The 23813-nt window shown below is 45.2% G+C and overlaps 1 protein-coding gene across 1 annotated transcript in view; it reads right to left on the reverse strand.

The window, feature by feature from the left end:
• LOC142742095 (uncharacterized) overlaps positions 1-23813 on the reverse strand; it is a 380698-nt gene that overhangs the window by 152353 nt on the left and 204532 nt on the right. The window contains exon 5 of the mRNA XM_075851566.1: positions 8508-8571. Within this exon, the coding sequence (XP_075707681.1) occupies positions 8508-8571 (64 nt within the window). The remainder of the gene's footprint in view (positions 1-8507; positions 8572-23813) is intronic.

The raw sequence follows: 23813 nt of genomic DNA on the forward strand, positions 1-23813 counted from the left end.
GCTAAAGGTAGTGCCAACCATTATTCCTTCTACATGTTGCACAGTATATGAACTTTTCTTTTCATATGGTTAGAGCACGCCGATCCTAAAACATGGATAGAGCTGGCATGGACGTTGCTATACTGGTTGAACCAGTGGTTAACATGAATGCATTAGAGGCAGGCCGGGAAGACATCAGCACTTTTTTCTCCCAATGCAATATTTTGCATTGCACCAGATCTTTAGAACAAAAAATTATGTCCTTATCGGAGAAAGAGGTCAAATTATTTTGGACTAACAACACCATACAATCGTATAGTGGTGATCGACATGTTAAATTATTACGTTGTGAAGCAAACTGGATAATAAAAATGGAGACTTTAGGACTTCTGGGTTTGAATGATAGGAACGACCTATCTGCTTTTCTAAAATAAAACTTCTAAATAGCTATGTTTTCCACTTTATACTCAGTCTATTAACCTGATGTTTAGAATATGCATGTTTTTCTATAAATATTTGTATATATTTTATACATATATATATATTTATATTGCCGTGAGAAGTGTTTGATGAGGCAAGGTGTGGGTATTTAAGCGTGTGTGCACTGAAGCCCAGTATGCCTTGATAAAGCGTCTGGAGGATGTGAAACGGTCGTAGGCTCTATTGTCTTCTAATCCCATGTTGCCTGCCTCAACATAGAATAAAAAGAAACCTTTTTTTGCAAGTGGTGAGTGCCGTGCTGTCTATTTTTTTACATGTTGACACAAATAACATAAGAACACAGGAGCCAAGAAAACATGACCGCCTGTAGAGCGGTTATAATGGCTCAATTGTTTAGAGCAGGCGCAACTGTCAAGCAACAGAAGCTGATGTCAAGGTAACACAGAAAACACCCTCCCGCCATAATCGACAATCCACCCCACCTACACTAAACCCCAATAGGGTAGGAACCCAAACAAGGAATTTACACAGGGGCATTGCTAGCTAGTTATCATGGAATGACTACTGAGCTCCCGATCATCACCTGAGTAGATGCATTGGAATAAAAGCACTACACAGGTGTCCTGAAGCAAAGAGAGTAGATCATCTAGTGAGTATATCTCCCTTTTGGATAGCAACATGGTCGTAGGCCTTCAACCAGCAGCCATGGAGAGAACAGAAAACCAGTACCATATGAAAGTCTCAGTCACGAGGATGATGGGCAGGAGATTCAGACAGGCTATACAGTCATAGAAAACTTTGAGAAAAAGAAGTCATTACGCCATAGATGTAGTGAAAAATTAACATATTTTATTGGGACATACAACATAAAGGGTATTACATAAAATTCAAAAACAGATCCGAATAAAAATAGGAACACAGTGTGGCGGCTTCAAGGATTTTATAAATTAGGGATATTCAGCCCACCGTAACACAAAATCCCTGGCAGTAAGTCACAATCCAGAATGGGTAATAGGTGATCCAGTCTAAATAAATTAATTAATGCATACGTAACACTGAAGATAAAAAATGCTAGTGGAGATAATAAATGCTAAGTATCCGCAAATTTGGAGTGAAAAAAAGGACTCGCTAAAAGAGTCATATATTTCCTCCAAAGGTTATTCAGAGTGTTAGAAATTTTAAACACAGTTAGTTATAGCATTACAAAAGGTAGGATGCAGCAATAAAGTAAACTAGGATCAGAATATAGTAGTGTGACTGAGTACGCCAGGGAAAAAGTCAAATATCTTACATAAGGAGTGTGAAGCTGGGCTTACCCATAGAGATGGACGTGATAAGAAGCCCCGCACTGCAGCCTGACAACGTAGCGCCCCGACGCGCGTTTCGCCAATGTGGCTTCCTCAGGGGGTAGTGTATGGGATGCTGCAGTATCATGCATATATATACAGTTCAGTTGATTTAAAAATATATGATTCCGGTGTCCGTCCTCACCGTTCTGGTCTATGGCGCATGCGCGGGAACCCGACCTGAGCCGCGAGATCCCTGTCCTCTGTCGTCACGCTCTCAGTGCGCCTGCGTGCCCCCAAGGACGCGTGTCCATGGAAACCGAGCAAAGCACAGTGCGAGCGTAGAGACGACTGGGAAACAGGGCGAGGCTCCCAGGTTCAACTGCAACAAGCGCAACCCCAGGACATAGGAGGATATTGAATTGAATATGAGAATATGTGTGTGGTGTTGCGAATGTGAATATAATAAACAAGTGAGAAGTGTGTAATGTCTACTAAAAATGAATGCACAAGAAAGTGATTGAGAGACAGAAAAAGAAGAAAAGAAAAAAAGGGGAAAAAAAGAGAAAAAACCGAAATAGAAATAATAAGAAGAAAGGAATCGCAAGACGTGGAGCAACCACGTAAGTGCCAAGATATAACAAATGATATAAATATGACAATTTAATAAAAATTGCAATTATTAATACATAAAAGTGTAAACATATCAAGAAATATATATATATAGTGGTTTATTTAAAAATATCAACAAATTACGTGAAACATCAATAGATACAGAATATACAGTCATGCTGAGGCTTCCGAAGGGGGATTCAAGGAAGTGCACTTTCCCTTCCCAAAAGACTCGTAGTAGAGCTGGAAAGGCTATGGAGTATGAGATGCCCTTATCCTTTAGACACTTCTTGACTGCCACGAAGGTTGCTGTGCTTCTGCAGCCTGACCGAAAAATCTGGGATGAAAGAAAGAGGTGCATCATGCAGCCTGATGGGGCCTTACAGATGAGCCAGGGTAAGGATTTTATCCCGGTCTTTACTGTTCAATAACCGCATAAGGAAGGGGCGTGGTGGAGCTCCAGGGGGTAGTGGTTTGGTCGGAACCCTGTGGGGCTGTTTCCCCACAAATGCAGATGAAAAGGAGTCACCTCCAAATATTTTTTGGAGACCTCCACAATTTTTTCTTGGCCTTGTGAAGCCATCTGGTCTTTTGGAGAAGGATCCAGGCCAGTGCTATTATAGACCTGTTTGCACGTGAAGTTTTGCGAGGACCAATTTTCACCATGGTTGATCCGGAGAGTAGCAAAGAACTTGCCAGAGCCAGTATGTGTGTATTTAACTGGTTGCCGACACAGGACGAGTATGCTCGTCCAGAGCGGCGAGCACTTCGCGCATTAGGACGAGCATACTCGTCCTGTGTGACAGCCGTCTGTGCGCGCGATCGAGAGCGGGGCAACGGCTGTAATACACAGCCATGGCCCCGCTCTGACAGCGGAGAGAAGAGAAACATCTTCTCTCCGACGTTAACCCTTTGAACGCTGCGATGAAAGCTGATCACGGCGTTCAAAGAGGGGGGACAGCACATTGATCGCGTCACAGAAAATAACTGTGACGCGATCAAAGCCCTCAACTCGTATGGGCAGACAGCCCAGGGTCCATTGAAGGACCCCAGGGCTGTCTGAACATATTTCCTGTTGTTAGGGCATACTGAGGTATGCCCTAACAACTGCCTGTGTACAATCAGTACACAGGCTAATGTACTGGCATATAGATCTATGCCAGTACATTACAGTTACAAAATCAAAATGATAAATCCCTTTAGGGGATTAAAGTTAAATAAATGTAAAAAAAAATTAATGATATATAAATAAATAAAAAGTAAAAAAAATACACAGAAACACACATTTTTTATAATAAATAAACTTTTTAAAATATAAGTCCCAAAACATGAAATAATATAGACATATTTGGTATCGCCATGACCGTAACAACCTGTACAACAAATGTATAACATTATTTATGATGATCGGTGTATGGTGTAAAAAAAAAAAATATTAAAACTGCAGCGGAAGTGCTTTTTTTCTGCATTTTCGCCAAAATAGAAATTAAACGATAATGTATTTGTACCAAAAAATGGTACCTACATAAAGTACAACTCGTCCCGCAAAAAAACAAAGTCTCATACAACTACGTCGTACAAAAAATAAAAGAGTTATGAGCGTCGGGATGCAAAGAGGGAAATTTAAAAAAATTGCTCTGTCCTCAAGGCCAAAATTGGCCGTGTCCTTAAGGGGTTAAGTGTGAGGAGAAGAAGAGACTTGAGAGAATTGCTGCCAGAAGAATACTGTGAAAAAAAGTTTTGCATATGCCCCCTGACAGCTAGAAGCACAATATGGAGTCAGACTAGGAATGTTTGCCACATCTAAATGAGCACCTACACTAGAATCAATCAGAACAATTACATCTTTAGAGACGAACTGGTTCTGTACACAAATCTTGTTCTTTCTGCCAAAGGCCTGCAGTGTGTAAGGGTGTAAGGGTGCACCCGTACTCACCTCTCCCCGGGGGCCAACGCAGGGACACGGGCTTGTCGGGCGGCTCGGGAGCAGTGGAGCGTCTTGGTCGTCATGGCGAAGGCCGCGCTGCCGACAGCCATGACGCATGCACCAAGTAGTGAAGCAGGGGACGAAATCTCGCGATGCTGGGACGTGGAGCAGAGGAGGAGGACCAGATGAGGAGGGGGATCTGAGGAGGCGGACGGAAGTGAGACAGTCGGCGGGAAAGGAGAGTGAAGAAAGGGAAAAAGAGGAGCAGGAGAGTGACGAGCAAGGAGGGGAAAGTAAGGCCACGTGACCGACGGCAGACGAACGGCCAGGGAGGAACCCACAGCGTGGCTGCAGTAGACTGGAGCACAGAGGGCTGCCGGATCAGTGACCGCAAGGAAGGGAAATCAGTGTGGCAGCAGCAGAGGACCGATAAGAGGAATGGGTCTCCCTGCAGCAGGGAAAGAGAAGCAGAGGGTGCGCACAAACAGTGGACTGACCGGAGCAGGAGCGGATTGGAGCATTAGCATACGCTACAGGTACTGGCCCCACCCCGTAGCCCCTAACTAGGACCCTCAGATCTTTCCAGGGACAGTACCAGTACCCTCATGGCAGTCTGACCCTCCAAAAGAAGTACGGCCCTCGTTTATTCTGGTCACAGAGTACATGGAAGATTAGCCTTACAATCCTGAGATGATAAAGCCTGAATTTGGCCTAATACAGGCTCACCACCCCATTAACCGCGCCAGTGTCCCTGCGTGTCCTCCAGAGTGTAAACAACTGTAATACTTGCATGGAACTGTTGTTGATGAATCACCGCCTGTAATACTTGCATGGAACTGTTGATGATGAATCACCGCCTGTAATACTTGCATGGAACTGTTGTTGATGAATCTTGTTGAATCAGGAGCAGACAGAAGGAACGGTCGGGTTGACGGGACTTCATTGGACTATTAGCTGGACTTTGTGTAAACCTTAGCGTCAGCCTGCCGGTTCAGTTGCATCCTAGGGGGTCCACCGTTTGGACCGCTGACTGAGGAGAGAGAGGGTTTGTCGCGAAAGGTAGCGGATACCTCCGCAAGGACCCGTGACGGTGCCAGTAGGTACGGTAGTTCACTGATTCCCACGACGCGACCCATGGGCCGGGAGTGTGACTCTTACCCTAGGGTAGGCTGTCAGTAGTGGGTAGCTACCACCGTGACTGACGGCGGCGTGACCGTAGCCAAGCCTGGCAACATGGGGTCAGGCACAACCTCTCTCCGGGGGACTTCCAGCGGGATCGAAGTCCTCAACCTCAGGATTCCTGTCTGCTCCATAGAAGAGAATTTCCTGTTACCTGCTCGCTGCAGTAAAGAAGTTGAAAAAAAGAAGTTGTGTCTCTTTCATTGCGTACCGACAGCGGTAGTCCCTCCTACAAGTAGGTGACAGGTATCCTGAGATCTCATACTGTGTAGCAGGGAGAAGGGTTGACTCGTGCAATTCAATTGTCCAACATGTGAAGTGCTGCCTCTGGGTGTAACATCACACAAAAGCAGGTTCAGCAGAGCACTTGAAGTAGCAAAGGACCAGTTGAAATGGGAGTATACCCTACTTTACACCAATAACATAGAGCTTGTGTCAGCTTCTGCATGTAGAGCTACAATGTCTTTAAACACCCATGGCAAAATCACTGGGTGACTTCAAAAGATTTTATATGATACTTGGATACGTGGGATACATTAAAATAAGTAAAAAAAATACTAAAAAGTTTAAATCTTGAATAAAATAAATAAATGCAATAACCCCCCTGCCTGCCAACCGTATCCAAAACAATAGCTGTGACACAGTTCCCGAAACATTAAATAAACGTCAAAAAAGACAGCAGTGAATGGTAGACATAACTATAGGTTTTATTATAGAGTTTCTTTACATGATTAAAAAAAAAAAAAAAAGCATTTACTCTGAGTCTGAAAATTTACCTTATAGGGGTGTAGCTAGCATTGGAAAGGGGTTTCTTGGGCCACCACACAATATGTGCACGGCTATTTTTAATTGCATTGTAAACTTTGTTGTGAGGGTTCCAAATGATGTTGTTCTGAGCTAGACCTTTGGGGCCCTGTTGTATTAGAGGCATTATTGCTCCAGACCAGATTCTCCTGTACTCTGGTGGCCCGGTAAAACCCTGAGCGTAGCTCAGTGGCGGATTAAGTGTACCATGGGCCCTGGGCTGTTGACACAACTTGGGCCACCTCCTTCCCCCCTCACACGCAATTCAACCCCCCCAACCCGCTGACACTGTACCTGTCAGTGCCACTGACCTGACGGATACAGTTTTTTGCACTAGATACAGCTGCTCTGTATTCAGGATATAAATCAGCTGTATCTCAAAAAGTAAAAATCATTTTTAATAAAAAGTATTTAGAAAGTTGCACCAGTCACTGATACACTGTTTTATTAAAGAAAAAGTAATACATAATAACAATAATAATACTTAAAAAAAATAACATCTCTCTTTAAAGTGTAACTAAACTTAAAAAAAAAAATTGACATGTCATACTGATATGTCAGAATTTTTAATCGGATGGGGGTCCGAGCACTGAGAACCCCACCGATCGCTAAAGTGAAGAGCCCGTCGCTCAGACCCACCAATACAGCCCCCAGAAGTTAGTCGCTCACCCGCCCCTCCCTCTCTCTCTCTCCCTCCCTCCCTCTCAACGGCCATTAGCGGCGCTACCACGCCATGATTTTTAAAATGATGTGCGGTTCGGGCTGCCATGGGCCCCCTCAGAGCCTTGGGCCCCGGGCGGCCGCCCGAACCGCCCATATGATAATCCGCCACTGGCGTAGCTATAGGGTGTGCAGAGGCAGCAGTCGCACCCGAACCTTGGTGCCTGAGAGGGCCCAAAAGCCACTTTGCCACATAAAAAGACTGCAGTATAATAAATGTCACAAGGTAGGTGGGGGGATCTTCCATTGGGGCCCAGCAGCTTCAAGTTAAGCCTTTGGTGCGTTGCTTTCCTTTCTGTAACAGGAAATTTAGCTTGAGGAAACCGACTGGGTCTAAGTTCTGTAGAAAATTATGTACCTGTGAGTGTAAAGAGTTCTACACAAAAGGGAGTGCTATCGGTAAAATAGAAGATCCTCTAGGTCCCTCTAATGCTGAGCAGTAATATGTGTCTTATCAGTCTAGAAAATTGGCGTGTTCATGAGCTGGGAGGTTTCCAGGCCCACCAGTCTCTCATTGACAGCTTCTCTTTAATTCCCCCTTTTAGACAGATGTTTTCTAAGCATTCACCTTGTAAAATGGCATTAGGGAAAAGCGATTGCTAGACGTTGAGTTTCATACTATGAACTGTTTTTGAGACAATTTATGTAATGACAAAGGCCATACAGTGCACCTTTGCTTTGTCCTAGTTATAACTCCGTCTGATGCAGAACAGTGCATTGATAGATGCACATACACACATTTTATATAGTGAGGAAACCAAACCTAGAACAACCCTATATATAATGGTACGTGTAACACAAATATATAGAACCTATTGAGGACAAAATACGACCTTGTGAAAACGATAAAAATATATATTTTATTGAATAATCAAGCTAAAATATACAAACATGTACAGATAGATAAAAATGCAACCTTCACAATAAAACAGAGAAAGAAAAGATGCAGTGGGCATCACAAAAGTACAGACTGTGTTAAGGTCCTATACAGAATCAATACGTAACAAAATGTCATTTTAATCCAATGTTTGTAGAAGAATCCTGATAGGAACAATACCTGCAAAGTGCAGCTGGGCTGGAACACAGGGAAACCCAGAGAGGACCAGTCACGCACCACCGACACGCGTTTCGCCGTAGCTTCATCGAAGCTACGGCGAAATGCCTATCAGGATTCTTCTAAACACTTTCATCTATTGGGTGTCATGTGTGTTTACTTATCCCCATGTCTGAATACATCAATTTACTTATATTGCTACTGTGATTTGTTTCATATCCTGGTACACTGCGCTGGTTCCTTCCTCTTTCTATAACTATATGTTACAAATATTGGATTAAAATTACATTTTATTACGTATTGATTCTGTATAGGACCTTGACAGTCTGTACTTTTGTGATGCCCACTGCATCATTTCTTTATCTGTTTCATTGTGAAGGTTGCATTTTTATCTATCTGCACATGTTTGTATATTTTAGCTTGATTATTCAATAAAATAAATTTTATATAGTATTGCACTTCTGCTTTAAACATTGGCAATTAACTTTTAAAGAAAGAAAATTACCTCAGTTGAGGAGTTGTTGGCTTACTTCTCCCAACGATTACATCAACATCATCATACACTTCATCTGAAAACAATAAATACAAATACAATAAACCTGGTGTTCCCTCCAAATAGATTTCCTACACAGATAAGGCCTGATTAAGGACCATACGCCAGAAACGTTGCTACATCACACTTGATGTTTTATGGAATCCTGATGACATACTGTAAATAAAAATTCATCTTATACGCATGAGTCTGGAGTGCGGCACCTCTCTTTGCATATGGTATGACTGTGGATTCTTTGGCAGTGGGGACCTGAACTCGCACACAGCAATAGACATTTTAAATACATTTCATTAGTTCTCTTCCATGCATTCGAAGTAAAAGTCTGTATTATAAGCAAGAGTTGCATTCATAATTCTGTATGCATTATAACTCAGATTTTCCAGTATTCCTTGCTAGCTTAATGTTTGCACAGAATTTGTGCTGCTGATTTGAATTATGAAGTCTTTACACCAGGCACCATATAGTAAATATGTGTGTGTGTGAGTGTATATATATATATATATATATATATATATATATATATATATATATATAGCTAACAACAGTCCTGTCTTTGAACCGTTGGCTGTAACTTAGGATAATATATTAGAAAATATATTTGTTTATATGTACATCTAACGTGTAATGTGTAACTTTAAACATGTGGACAATTACCATATTTACTGGCCCTTGGCTGCAAGCTTTTTGTTCCCCCTATTTGACTATTATAGGACCTAATCCACTCTCAGGGTAAGCTACTAAATTTCAGGTCATGCGGTGGATGAGGGACCACAGACTACTGGGGACCCTACCATTTTACAATGGGTTTTGATGTTAACTTATTTAGGGCTAGTGGTGAGTGACAACTTCTATTGGTGATCATTTAAAGTATATGATACAAAACACCAAGCTAACTTTTCATCGCTCAACTGCACTTCTCTCAAAGTCTATGAACACTTTTGAACTTTTGGATTTGTCCTTTCTTTTTCTCTCAGATAGATAGGGACCTTCATACTTTTATTTAGGCAGGGGGTACTGTGTGGATCTCCCTGGGGGCTTGCAGCATATGGGCGATAAGGAGGGCTTGGCCCTCCCAAATCTGTATTGATACTATTTGGCAAGAGACTTGGTATATGTCTGATGGTAGTATAATCTTAGACAGTACACAAATTTATCCCTTTGTGGTCCTTGAGACTTGAGACAATGTTGGGCTCATACCAGACACCGAGTAATGTCCTTTATCACTCAGCGACCCCTTCAGGTACCACCATGACTCAGCTCATACAATCTGAGCGTTTGGAAGCAGATTCCCCTGGTTTCTGAGGGGGAGGACAGAACCTGGTCTCCAGCTACTTCACTGAAGAATGCATCCCGCATACACTGTCGTATATTTACATTCGTAATGTTTGTACATCGTGTGTAATGTGGGTTATACTGTAATGAGCTTGTTGAACGTGTTCTACAGAACTGTGTACACTAGCCATTTATCGGTACAAATCGTTATTTTTTTGAGTGATCCTAAAGATAGTTGGCCAGTGTGTATAAAGATGATTAATAAGAAACAAAAAAACTGTCATTTTTCTTTGATGTTGGTTAATAGTGCCACTGTAAAATTTATCATTATCGGTGCCATTGTCTGTAAATGCTGCTTGTAGCGAGATTTACGTGAGAGCTATCACTAGGCAACAATGAAGCTTCTAGTACTGGCAGTGTTTTCAGATACTCAAGAACAACCTTTTGAGGTACCAATCCTTAGTCAGTGGTTATTAAAGTTGTTCCATGTAAAGAGACCTTAAGACCATGTTCACACAATGGATTTTCACAGATTTTGGTGCGGAATCTGCACATATGAAGTGGAATTCACGCACAAACCGCCTCCCATTCATTTCAATGGAAAATCCATGCTGTAGTTATATTTTCGTGGATTTTCCTGCCACAGATTTCAAATCCGTGTTGCAAAAAAAAGTAGTGACATGTCACTTTTTGACGTGGAAACCGCATTAGGTAGCTGCACGCACCTGTGTATAAGAAGGACATAGCTTAACTAGTTTGGGTGCAAAGAAGGGCGACCAAGGTAATTAAGGGAATCGGCGGATTGCAGTACCAAGAAAGGTTATCAAACTTGGGGCTATTCAGTTCAGAAAAAATACGACTTAGGGGCGATCTAATTACAATGTACAAATATAGTTCAGAGATCTTTCTAATGATCTTTTTACACCTAGGTCTGTAACCATGACAAGGGGTCACCCTCTAGGTCTAGAGGAAAGAAAGTGTCACCATAATCATAAACGAGGATTCTTTACTGTAAGAACAGTGAGACTTTGGAACTCCCTGCTACAAGATGTTGTGATGGCTGATTCATTGACCAGGTTAAACAGTTCAGGCCTCATGCACACAAACTTATTTTTTTCCTCCCGTAAATACTGGCGTAAATACGGGTCCTTGGTCACACGTATTCGAGCAATATTGCACCAGTATTTACGGACCCGTGCCCGTAAATACGGGTCTGGTGTCACCAGTATTCCACCTGTATTTACGGGCAAGTTTTTGCTGCAAAATTGCACTGCACTAATCGGCAGCCCCTTCTCTCTATCAGTGCAGGATAAAGAGAAGGGGCAGCCCTTTCCGCAGTAAAAGTAAAAGAAACTCATACATACCCGGCCGTTGTCTTGGTGACGCGTCCCTCTTTCGACATCCAGCCCGACCTCCCTGGATGACGCGGCAGTCCATGTGACTGCTGCAGCCTGTGATTGGCTGCAGCGGTGACATGGGCTGAAACGTCATCCCGGGAGGCCGGACTGGAGGAAGAAGCAGGGAGTTCTGGGTAAGTATGAACTTCTATTTTTTTTACACGTTGATCTATATAGTGATCGGAAGTCACTGTCCAGGGTGCTGAAAGAGTTACTGCCGATCGTTTAACTCTTCCAGCACCCTGGACAGTGACTATCCACTGACGTCGCCTAGCAACGCTCCTGTAATTACGGGTGCACACACGTAGTCACCCGTAATTACGGGAGCCCCATAGACTTCTATGGGCCTGCCCGTGACGTAATTACAGCCTGAAATAGGACATGTTCTATATTTTTCAACGGCACAGGCACCTTCCCATAAGCATACGGGGAGTTACCCGTGGCCAATAGAAGTCTATGGGCCCGTAATTACGGGCCGTAATTACGGGCCGTAATTACGGCTCGTGATTACGGGCGTTTTTACGTTCGTGTGCATGGGGCCTAAGGACTAGGCTGTTTTACAGCTAAATGACCAGAGAAAATTTTACAATTTTCCTATGCACTTCTTTAGATGATTAAAGTTCATCTTTGCATTTTACACACTTTTTAAAGGACAGATAGGGCTTTGTTTTAATGGCATTTGTCAGTATACATTATTTTTATTTTTTTCTCTAAAGTGGACAAAATTGGAAAAAAATGCAGGAATTTAGCAATTGCGTCAGTTTATGATAGCATTTTTCACACACTGTATAGACCTCGGACAAAATTAATCTCCTTTCACATTCTTCCACTTCTCCCGTGCATGGGGATACCAAATATGTGTGCTTTATTCACTGTGCGGGCATGTGCCAGGGCTTGGCATAAAAGGAGGCTTTTTGGCCTTTTCGGTCCAGGAATTCTGCACTTGATTTTATAGCCGCACACTGTTTTCTGGGGGCCTAATGCTGCTGAAACATTAAAAACACCCCATAAATGACTTCATTCACACAAGAGGACCCCACAAGGTTTTCTTCAAGGAGTTTATCATATTTTTAGAAAGTCCAGTTTTCTTCTGAAAGTTTCTTGAATAAGAGGGAATAAAATAAAATTCAATCTTTTTTTAGAAAATGCGTCCGTTTATGCTAGCATTTTTCACAAACACTATATAGACCACGGACAAAATTCATCTCCTTTCACATTCTGCCATTTCTCTTGTGCATGGGGATGCCAAATATGTGTGCCTTATTTATCACGTAGAGATCTAGGGCGGCTTACAATAGAAGAAGCTTATTTCACAAATCACCTTTTTTCAAAGCTGGTTTTACAAAACTCAACAGAGTTTCTTTAACACTTCCAAAATATCTGCTCTTGAAGCAGAGATCCCAAAATATTCATCTAGGGCTATAATGGGAATTTATTTTTTGGGGTTTCCTAAAATAAGAAATTGCAGGTTTATTCAAATGGAGCTATCCAGCAGATGAACTTTAGAAAATATGCAAACAGGAACATTTATTGAGCGGTCCCGCCCTTCATAAATCCTGAAGGCGGTGGTATATCCTGACCCGCTTTGACACAATTTATAAAGCTTAACGCCATATCTTGCCCTTTTGGAAGGTAGATATTGGCGAAAGCTAAGTCTTCCATGGAAGTTGAGGAGGGATTCGTCCACACTTATATTCTGCTCAGGGGTGTAGAGTTGTATAAATAAATTATTGAGGGAATTTATCAGTGGTCTTATTTTGAACAACCGATCACGGTTTGCATCGGTACTTGGGGGGCATGTGCGTTGTCAGTGAAGTGGAGGAACCTAATTATTCTCTCATAATGAGACCTGGGCATTACTGCAGAATACACTGGGTGGCTTGGGTAGGCCTTGTTGACCAGTAAGACCTAATGGAGGGCTTTTTTACAATACCCATATTTAGGATGAGCCCGAAAAAATGTTTTGAATTCCTGCAAATTGGTGGGCGTCCAATTTCTGGCATGCGTGGATGAAGGTTTCTGCCTTATATACTGAGCGGCATATAAATTAGTTTCGTGGACAATCATTTTTAGGATGTCGTCAGTAATAAATAAATGGAAGTAATCCATTTGGACAAAATTTGTATTGTCCACAGTTATGCCAGGAGTGGCAGTAAATCTGTGGATTCAAGGCCCAAAAGATTGAGCAGGTGCCCATACAAGAGCCTGAACGGGAGAGACCAGGCTGTCCCGTGCTACAGCGCTACTAGGCCTTGCTCTTTCATGTTCTGCAGTTTCAACTGCGTCAGGGATAATGTTCCCTGAAGATGAAGCTGAAGTGACGCTAAACAGGTTCCATCTCTGACGCCATCTCTGATCCGGTCTCAGACTCTGACCACAGCATGGCGTATACCTCCTCAGCACTAAATAACTTCCTCGCCATAATGTCACTAACATTAACTAAACAAACAATCTACACTACCGCTAACAAAAAAATAAACCACTATTGATATATATTATATATATATGTGGATATATACACCGTGTTCCAAATTATTATGCACATTGGATTTAAGTGTCATAAACATTTAATTATTCGTTTTTCAATTAAACTCATGGATGGTATTGTGTCTTAGGGCTCTTTGGATCATTGTAATCAATCTCAGACACCTGTGATAATTAGTTTACCAGGTATGCCCAATCAAAGTAAAACTACTTAAGAAGGACGTTCCACATTATTAAGCAGGCCACAGGTTTCAAGCAATATGGGAAAGAAAAAGGATCTCTCTGCTGCCGAAAAGCGTGAAATAGTGCAATACCTTGGACAAGGTATAAAAACATTGGATTTTTCAAGAAAACTTAAGCGTGATCATCGTACTGTGTAAAGATTTGTGGCTGATTCAGAGCACAGACGGGTTCGTTCAGATAAAGGCATAATGAGGAAGGTTTCTGCCAGACAAATTAATAGGATTAGGAGAGCAGCTGCTAAAATGCCATTGCAAAGCAGCAAACAGGTATTTGAAGCCGCTGGTGCCTCTGGAGTCCCGCGAACCTCAAGGTGTAGGATCCTCCAGAGGTTTGCAAGTGTGCATAAAGCTATTATTCGGCCACCCCTAAACAATAATCACAAGCAGAAACGGTTGCAGTGGGCTCAAAAATACATGAAGACTAATTTTCAAACCGTGTTGTTTACTGATGAGTGCCGTGCAACCCTGGATGATCCAGATGGATGGAGTAGTGGATGGTTGGTGAATGGCTACCATGTCCCAACAAGGCTGCGACGTCAGCAAGGAGGTGGCGGAGTCATGTTTTCGGCTGGAATCATGGGGAGAGAGCTGGTAGGCCCCTTTAGGGTCCCTGACGGTGTGAAAATGATCTCTGCAAAGTACGTAGAGTTTATGACTGACCACTTTCTTCCGTGGTACAAAAAGAAGAACCGTGCCTTCCGTAGCAAAATTATCTTCATGCATGACAATGCACCATCTCATGCTGCAAAGAATACCTCTGTGTCATTGGCTGCTATGGGCATAAAAGGAGAGAAACTCATGGTGTGGCCCCCCCATGTTCCCCTGACCTCAACCCTATTGAGAACCTTTGGAGCATCCTCAAGCAAAATATCTATGAGGGTGGGAGGCAGTTCACATCAAAACAGAAGCTCTGGGAGGCTATTCTGACATCCTGCAAAGATATTCAAGCAGAAACTGCCCAAATATTCATAAATTCAATGGATGCAAGAATTGTGAAGGTGATATCAAAGAAGGGGTCCTATGTAACTTGGCCTGTTAAGTTTTTTTTGATTGAAAGAGCTTTTGATTTCTGTACATATGACCTCCTGATGCTGCAAATTCAACAAATTACCATTTTAGTTCTCTTTACAACCTTTAAAATGTTTTGATCTCTGTTGTGCATAATAATTTGAAACAGTGCATTTTGAGGTTTTTTTTAAAAATTTGTTCAATAAAATTCGCATAATACTCCAACGGTTTATGGCTTGAAGATTATACTGACTGCCATTTGTATCGATTATTTCGGAAAATTAGCGACAAATAACATTTCCATAATAATTTGGAATGCGGTGTATATAATTATATATTCCCTACCTGCCTATTCTAATATAATAAAAGATAGATAGATAGATAGATAGATAGATAGATAGATAGATAGATAGATAGATAGATAGATAGATAGAAAGGAAGATAGATGGATGGATAGATTGTATAGATAGATAGAAATCTATCTATAAAGAGAATGTTTTATATTGTATTATTATTTTTTTCACAGTATTCTTCTGGCAGCAATTCTCTCAAGTCTCTTCTTCTTCTCACACTTAAAGGGCCTGGATCCCTTGACTTAAGGTATGTTTGATGCCTTTGCTACCTATGACATCCCACCACCAGTAACCCAATAAGGGACCACAACTTGAAATTGGTGTAAAGGCCACTGCAGCCATTTATTAAATACACAAAATATTCAAATGCAATCAAATAGCATAACCATAATAACACAAACACTATAAATTAACATCCTGCACTATTCTGCAAACATTCCCCTGTTAAAGGATCCTTGAAGGCACTTCACGCATTATATATTTAACTCCATCCTTTCCTTGTCAGGTCTGGAAATTATTGCCCTACAGCCGTACTGCACCTGACCCGAGGGCACCAACCATCTCCAAGACCTAGCCTTCCTGGTGACCCTGCCCATCAGGAATGTATGAAACAAGCTGGGTAACCACTCCCCAGCCCCTACAATACTACCCTGTAAAGGATCTGCCAGGCACAGCTTCGGGGTTAACTCCCATAGGTAATCAGTCTACACCTGAATCTACGTCTCTGAGACTGACTCCTTCTTCCACCACTCAGGATGGCAGGCTTAGGAGTGGGAGAGCCTATCGCAGCCTGGCCAGACGGAGCTAGCTCCCGCCCTCTGTCTATTTATACCTGCCTTTCCTGTTCCTCCTTTGCTTGTGATTCTTTCCGTGTGGTTTCCTGGCCCAGCTACAGCTCCTAACTATTTGATCCTGCTCCATACTGACCCTGGCTTACTGACTACTCTTCTGCTCTGCGTTTGGTACCTCGTGCTCTCCTGGTTTGATTTGGCTCGTTCACCACTCTGTTGCTCACGGTGTTGCCGTGGGCAACTGCCCCTTTCCCTTTGCTTTGTATTCCCTTGTATGTTTGTCTCATGCACTTACTGAGCGTAGGGACCGCTGCCCAGTTGTACCCCGTCGCCTAGGGCGGGTCGTTGCAAGTAGGCAGGGACAGAGTGGCGGGTAGATTAGGGCTCACTTGTTCGTTTCCCTACCCCCGTCGTTACATACTCAGGGTTAAATGTCCCCCTGTAATGGCAGGAAGGAGGTGAAGGGAACAAGTGAGCCCTAATCTACCCACCGCCCTGTCCCTGCCTACTTGCAACGACCCGCCCTAGGCGACGGGGTACAACTTGGCGGCGGTCCCTACGCTGTCTAAGTGCAAGGGAGTACAAACAGGGAACACGCAAGGGAAGGGGCAGTAGCCCACGGAACGCCGCGAGGAAACGGAGCGGTGAATGAGTCAGTCAGGATCAGGATGTAGTGGAGTATACCAACGAGAGCACGGAGCAGGAAGCAAGCCAGGGGCAAAGCGAAGCAGGATAAGCGGAACTGAAGCAAGGCAGAAGCACGGCAGAAGCAGGCTGGAGCAAGGCAGCAGTGGGGCCAGGAATCCGAGAAGAATAACAAGCACTGAGGAAGAGAACACGGCAGGTATAAATGGACAGGGGGCGGAGCTAACTCCGACTGACCAGGCCGCGATAGGCTCTCCCACTCCTGAGCCTGCCACCCTGGTTGGTGGGAGCCGGTGTCAGTCTAAGAGGTCTGGCCTCAGGTGTCGACTGATTAATCCCGGGAGTATACACAGACGTAGTACCTGGCAGATCCTTTACAGTACTCCCCCTTTTATGAGGGGCCACCGGACCCTTACTAAGAGGACCCGGTTTAGTGGGGAAGAGAAGGTGGAACCTCCTGATCAATACCCCAGCGTGAACATCACGAGCAGGTACCCAAGTCCTCTCCTCCGGCCCGTATCCTCTCCAATGGACCAGGTACTGGAGGGAGCCCTGGATCATCCTACTGTCCATAATCTTGGCCACCTCGAATTCCACCCCCTCAGGGGTGAGAACGGGAACAGGAGGTTTCCTCGAGGGGGACCAGGACGGGGAGCAGCGTTTAAGGAGGGAGGCATGGAAGACGTCATGTATGCGAAAGGATGGGGGCAGCTCCAGACGGAAGGATACAGGGTTGAGGACTTCAATGATCTTATAAGGTCCAATAAATGGGGTAGCAAACATCCTGGACGGGACCTTAAGGCGCAAGTTCTTGGACGACAACCAGACCAGATCCCCGACGACAAACCGGGGGTTAGCAGAACGCCTACTATCAGCCTGAATCTTTTGTACGCTCTGGGACGCCTCTAGGTTCTTCTGAACCTGGGCCCAGACTGTGCACAGTTCCCGATGAACGTCCTCTACCTCGGGATTATTGGAACAACCAGGAGAAACGGAGGAGAACCTTGGGTTAAACCCGAAATTACAGAAAAACGGGGAGACCCCTGACGAGTTACTGACCCGGTTATTCAGGGAAAATTCGGCGAGGGGAAGGAATGAGACCCAATCAAATTGACAGTCAGAGATGAAACACCTTAAATATTGTTCCAGGGATTGGTTAGTCCTTTCCGTTTGGCCATTAGTTTCGGGATGGAAGTCGGAGGAGAAGGACAGATCAATCTCCAACTTTTTACAAAAAGCTCTCCAAAATAAGGAAACAAATTGTACCCCTCTGTCAGAAACTATATTGACTGGGGCCCCATGGAGACGCAGAATGTGTTTAACAAACAAAGAAGCTAACGTCTTGGCGTTAGGTAGTTTCTTAAGGGGCACAAAGTGGCACATCTTGCTGAAGCGGTCTACTACCACCCACACCACCGACTTGCCCTGAGATGGAGGCAAATCGGTGATAAAATCCATGGAGATATGGGTCCAAGGTCTCTGGGGAATGGGCAAGGAACGTAGTAAGCCCGCAGGTCGGGACCTAGGGGTCTTGGACCTAGCACAAACCTCACAAGCGGCGACGTAAGCCCTAACGTCTTTAGGCAACCCAGGCCACCAATAGTTTCTGGTAATGAGGTGTTTGGTACCCAAGATGCCAGGATGACCAGATAGTGCGGAGTCATGGTTTTCCCTGAGTACCCTTAGCCGGTATTGCAGGGGGACAAACAGTTTGTCCCCAGGGAGGTTCCCGGGAGCTGAACCTTGATCAGCCGCGATGTCAGAAGCGAAATCAGAATCAGTGGCAGAAACGATTATACCAGGGGGTAAAATACAAGCAGGATCCTTCTCGGAAGGAGGATTGGCCATGAAACTACGTGACAGTGCATCAGCCTTAATATTTTTGGACCCAGCCCTATAGGTAACCAAGAAATTAAATCTGGTAAAGAATAGTGCCCAACGAGCTTGTCTAGGATTAAGCCTCCGGGCAGATTCTAGGAAAACCAGATTCTTGTGGTCAGTAAGGACCGTTACCTGGTGTCTGGCCCCCTCCAGGAAGTGACGCCACTCTTCAAAAGCCCATTTAATGGCTAAAAGTTCGCGGTTGCCAATATCATAGTTACTCTCCGTGGGCGAAAACTTCCTAGAGAAGTAAGCACAGGGGCGGAGATGGGTGAGGGAGCTGGTACCCTGGGACAAGACGGCCTCCACTCCCACCTCGGATGCGTCAACCTCCACAATAAATGGCTCCCTTTGGTTGGGCTGAACCAGCACGGGGGCCGAGATAAAGCACTTCTTGAGGGGTTCAAAAGCCTGGACGGCCTCAGGGGGCCAATGGAGGACATCAGCACCCTTGCGAGTAAGGTCCGTAAGAGGCTTAGCGACGACCGAGAAGTTGGCAATAAATCTCCTGTAATAGTTAGCGAACCCCAAAAAACACTGTAGCGCCTTCAGGGAGGCAGGTTGGACCCATTCCGCCACAGCCTGAACCTTGGCAGGGTCCATGCGGAATTCATGAGGAGTGAGGATTTGACCTAAAAATGGTATCTCCTGTACCCCAAACACACATTTTTTGGTCTTCGCAAACAGATTATTTTCCCGGAGGACCTGGAGGACCTTCCTGACATGCTCCACGTGGGAGGACCAGTCCTTGGAAAACACCAGTATGTCATCAAGGTACACTACAAGAAAATTACCCAGGTAATCTCTCAGAATTTCATTAATAAAATTCTGGAAGACGGCAGGGGCATTACACAACCCAAAGGGCATGACCAGGTATTCGAAATGACCTTCGGGTGTGTTGAACCCAGTTTTCCACTCATCCCCCTCTTTGATGCGGATAAGGTTATATGCCCCCCGTAGATCGAACTTAGAAAACCATTGGGCCCCCTGAACCTGATTAAAAAGATCCGGAATCAAAGGAAGGGGATACTGGTTCCTTACGGTGACCTTATTCAGGTTCCGATAATCAATGCACGGCCTAAGACCACCATCCTTCTTCCCCACGAAGAAGAAGCCAGCACCTACAGGAGAAGTCGAGGGGCGAATGAAACCCTTGGCCAGGCATTCTTGGATATACTCCCTCATAGCTTTACGTTAAGGACATGAAAGATTAAATATCCTACCCTTAGGAAGCTTGGCACCAGGCACCAAATCGATGTCGCAATCGTAATCTCTATGAGGGGGCAACACCTCGGAGGCCTCCTTAGAAAACACATCAGCGAAGTCCTGAACAAACTCAGGAAGCGTGTTTACCTCCTCCCGGGGAGAAATAGAGTTAACCGAAAGACATGACATCAGGCATTCACTACCCCATTTGGTGAGATCCCCAGTATTCCAATCAAACGTGGGATTATGCAGCTGCAACCAGGGAAGACCTAATACCAGATCGAACGATAATCCCTGCATCACCAGTACAGAGCACTGCTCCAAATGCATGGAGCCAACAAGGAGTTCAAAAACAGGAGTAAAATAACCATTAGCAAGAGGAGTGGAGTCGATACCCACTACCGGGATAGGATAAGGCAAATCAATAAAAGGCATTTTTAGAGACATAGCAAATTCCACAGACATGATATTAGCAGATGAGCCAGAATCCACGAAGGCACTGCCAGTGGCAGATCGGTCAGCAAACGAGACCTGAAAGGGAAGCAAAATTTTATTGCGTTTTATATTAACGGGAAATACCTGTGCGCCCAAGTGACCTCCCCGATGATCACTTAGGCGCGGAAGTTTTCCGGCTGTTTATTCTTGCGCCTGGGACAGGTGTTCAGTAGATGCTTGTCGTCCCCACAATAGAAGCAGAGACCATTCTTCCTGCGAAACTCTCTACGTTGTCGAGGGGACATGGAGGCCCAGAGTTGCATAGGTACCTCCGAGTCCTCCGTGGAAGAGCGAGGAGGCGGGACCTCGGGGGAATCACAGGGAAGTCAGAGGGGAAAACATTGAAACGTTCAAGCTGACGTTCCCTGAGACGTCGGTCAAGTCGTACTGCTAGGGCCATAACCTGGTCTAGGGAGTCAGAAGAGGGGTAGCTAACCAGCAGATCCTTCAGGGCGTCAGATAATCCTAACCTAAACTGGCACCTTAGGGCCGGGTCGTTGCACCGAGAAGCTACGCACCACTTTCTAAAATCAGAACAGTATTCCTCAACAGGTCTCCTACCCTGACGTAAGGTCACCAGCTGACTCTCGGCTAAGGCAGTCCTGTCAGTCTCGTCGTAAATGAGTCCGAGGGCAGAGAAAAAACGATCAACGGAGGAAAGTTCAGGGGCGTCAGGAGCCAAGGAGAAGGCCCACTCTTGAGGCCCTTCCTGGAGTCGGGATATAATGATAGCCACCCGCTGGTTCTCGGAACCTGAGGAGTGAGGTTTTAGGCGGAAATAAAGTCTGCAACTCTCCCGGAAGGAGAGAAAAGTCTTACGGTCCCCTGAGAACCGGTCAGGTAACTTGAGGTCGGGTTCTAGAGGTGAGGTGAGGGGTACTACTAAGGCAGCGTCACCCTGGTTGACCCTCTGAGCCAGGGCCTGGACCTGTAGGGAGAGGCCCTGCATCTGCTGGGTCAGGGTCTCAAGGGGGTCCATGATAGCGTCAGCGTAGGAGAAATGGTAGACTAGGTATGGGCTTGTTATTATGTAATGGCAGGAAGGAGGTGAAGGGAACAAGTGAGCCCTAATCTACCCACCGCCCTGTCCCTGCCTACTTGCAACGACCCGCCCTAGGCGACGGGGTACAACTTGGCGGCGGTCCCTACGCTGTCTAAGTGCAAGGGAGTACAAACAGGGAAGACGCAAGGGAAGGGGCAGTAGCCCACGGAACGCCGCGAGGAAACGGAGCGGTGAATGAGTCAGTCAGGATCAGGATGTAGTGGAGTATACCAACGAGAGCACGGAGCAGGAAGCAAGCCAGGGGCAAAGCGAAGCAGGATAAGCGGAACTGAAGCAAGGCAGAAGCACGGCAGAAGCAGGCTGGAGCAAGGCAGCAGTGGGGCCAGGAATCCAAGAAGAATAACAAGCACTGAGGAAGAGAACACGGCAGGTATAAATGGACAGGGGGCGGAGCTAACTCCGACTGACCAGGCCGCGATAGGCTCTCCCACTCCTGAGCCTGCCACCCTGGTTGGTGGGAGCCGGTGTCAGTCTAAGAGGTCTGGCCTCAGGTGTCGACTGATTAATCCCGGGAGTATACACAGACGTAGTACCTGGCAGATCCTTTACACCCCCGAGTTCTTTTCCAACAATCTTATATGTTGTTCTCCTTCTTTCCATTACATGCCTTCAAATACCCCTCCTCCTACCGCCACAACATTCATGTAAGACACCTACACATGAACGTCCCTCCACAACTGCAGGGCTTTTTTAAAACCGTCTCGAATGCCCAAAGTCCACATGTCCAACCCCACATCATTTACATGCACCCTGTCAGACCGAAGAAAGCCGACCTCGGCCCCCTTCAACTCCCTCTAGCGCACCACCACACCACTATTGCGAGCCACAAATTTTCCTATAACTTTATTAGCTTTCGCCCTAGCTCGATTCAGACTCTGCACTGAACGCGCTTGTCTCCACACCCTGCGAGCAACAATGTCCGACCATATGATGATCAAACCCGGAAATGAGGACCATAAACGCAAAAGGTCCAACTTAACATCCCTCATAAAATCCCTGGACGACCTAATTCCTAAATCATTTCCGCCAAGGTGAATGACCATATCAGGTGCCCTATCCAAACCTGAATAAAACTGAAGCTCCGGCAACAGCCTGCAACAAAGCATACCCCTCAAACACAACCATCTGACCTGAACCTCGGACTGGGCCAAGCCCAACTGGACGAACATCAGCCCAAACACCTCCCCAGTGCACGTAGGAGTGCCCCATTATTCACACCAAGCAGGGGCCGGCACCTAGGACAAAATCCATAACAATAGTAAGGTAAGCAAATCAATACACACCTACAACATAACACACCCCAACCGCCCTAAAGCAAATGAGGCCGGACATAAATTCTATATCAATCTGACTCCCACCTACCTATCCTTTTGACCATCGCCGGGGATATACCCCACCTAGCCGCTTCAGTAGCAGCCCCAATTCTAAACGAATGAGAGCTATATTCTGATCCCACCCGCCCAGACAACAGGTTACATTTCCGAAAAGCCTGCACAAATTGATATTTTTAAAACAACGACAGGCAATCTGCATGAACCAACATAGATACCGGCCCCTCAGGCCTAACCGTCACAAAATCTTGAAAACAGCGAACCGTGCACACCATAGACCCTGGTAACACATGTAGGCGCACCAAAAAACCTTTCCCCGCTTGGTCTGTCTTCGATCTGCGAAGCAAGCATGACATGGAGGACCCTTTCAATTCAACATCTGTGAAAATTAAACCCCCAGATACCCGCTTACTTGCCACCAGCAACTCCGATACCTGGAATACCCCAAAGAAAGCTAAAGAAAAAGCCAGCGTAAGCAATCGAACTTCAAACCCTGACACACAAACAGCCTGCAAATGCTCACGAAGAGATTCCAAGAGATCAAAAGAAACCGGCTTCCTATAATCCCTAGACATGGAACCCCTCTGAAAACCCTTCATCGCTTGCCTAACCAAAAAAGACTTAGTCACGTCTTCCTCCTCCCCTCTGAGTCTAAACCAAAAAGCTAGTGCAGACAAATGCCTGGAAACCCCCGAAGCAGACACCCCCTCACTGTAGGAATCACCTATAAAGTATAACAAGCATGCCAACCGATCCACGGCAGCAACCCCCACGTGCGCACTCCCCAACAAGGCTTCCCAAACCCTCCAAACCGCACTGTACCCCTTCCATGTAGCCCCACCAACTGCGTCTAATCAACGACATCGCCACCATCATACCACCTTCCAAAGATGCTCCGGGCAAGCAATGTCATGAGTCTCCGCCCCCAGCGCCAAAAGACGAAACCTGTCCCACTGTTGACAAGAAAGGGAATCAGCCACAGAATTAAGCACCCCAGGAACATGAACTGCTACAAAATGTGAATTCAACACCAGCCCCCTCAAAACCAAATGCCGCAATAATCTCACAACTGGAGGAGAATTTGCCATCT

Source organism: Rhinoderma darwinii, chromosome 1 (genome assembly GCF_050947455.1).
Source record: "Rhinoderma darwinii isolate aRhiDar2 chromosome 1, aRhiDar2.hap1, whole genome shotgun sequence".
In the NCBI taxonomy this organism is placed as follows: domain Eukaryota; kingdom Metazoa; phylum Chordata; class Amphibia; order Anura; family Rhinodermatidae; genus Rhinoderma; species Rhinoderma darwinii.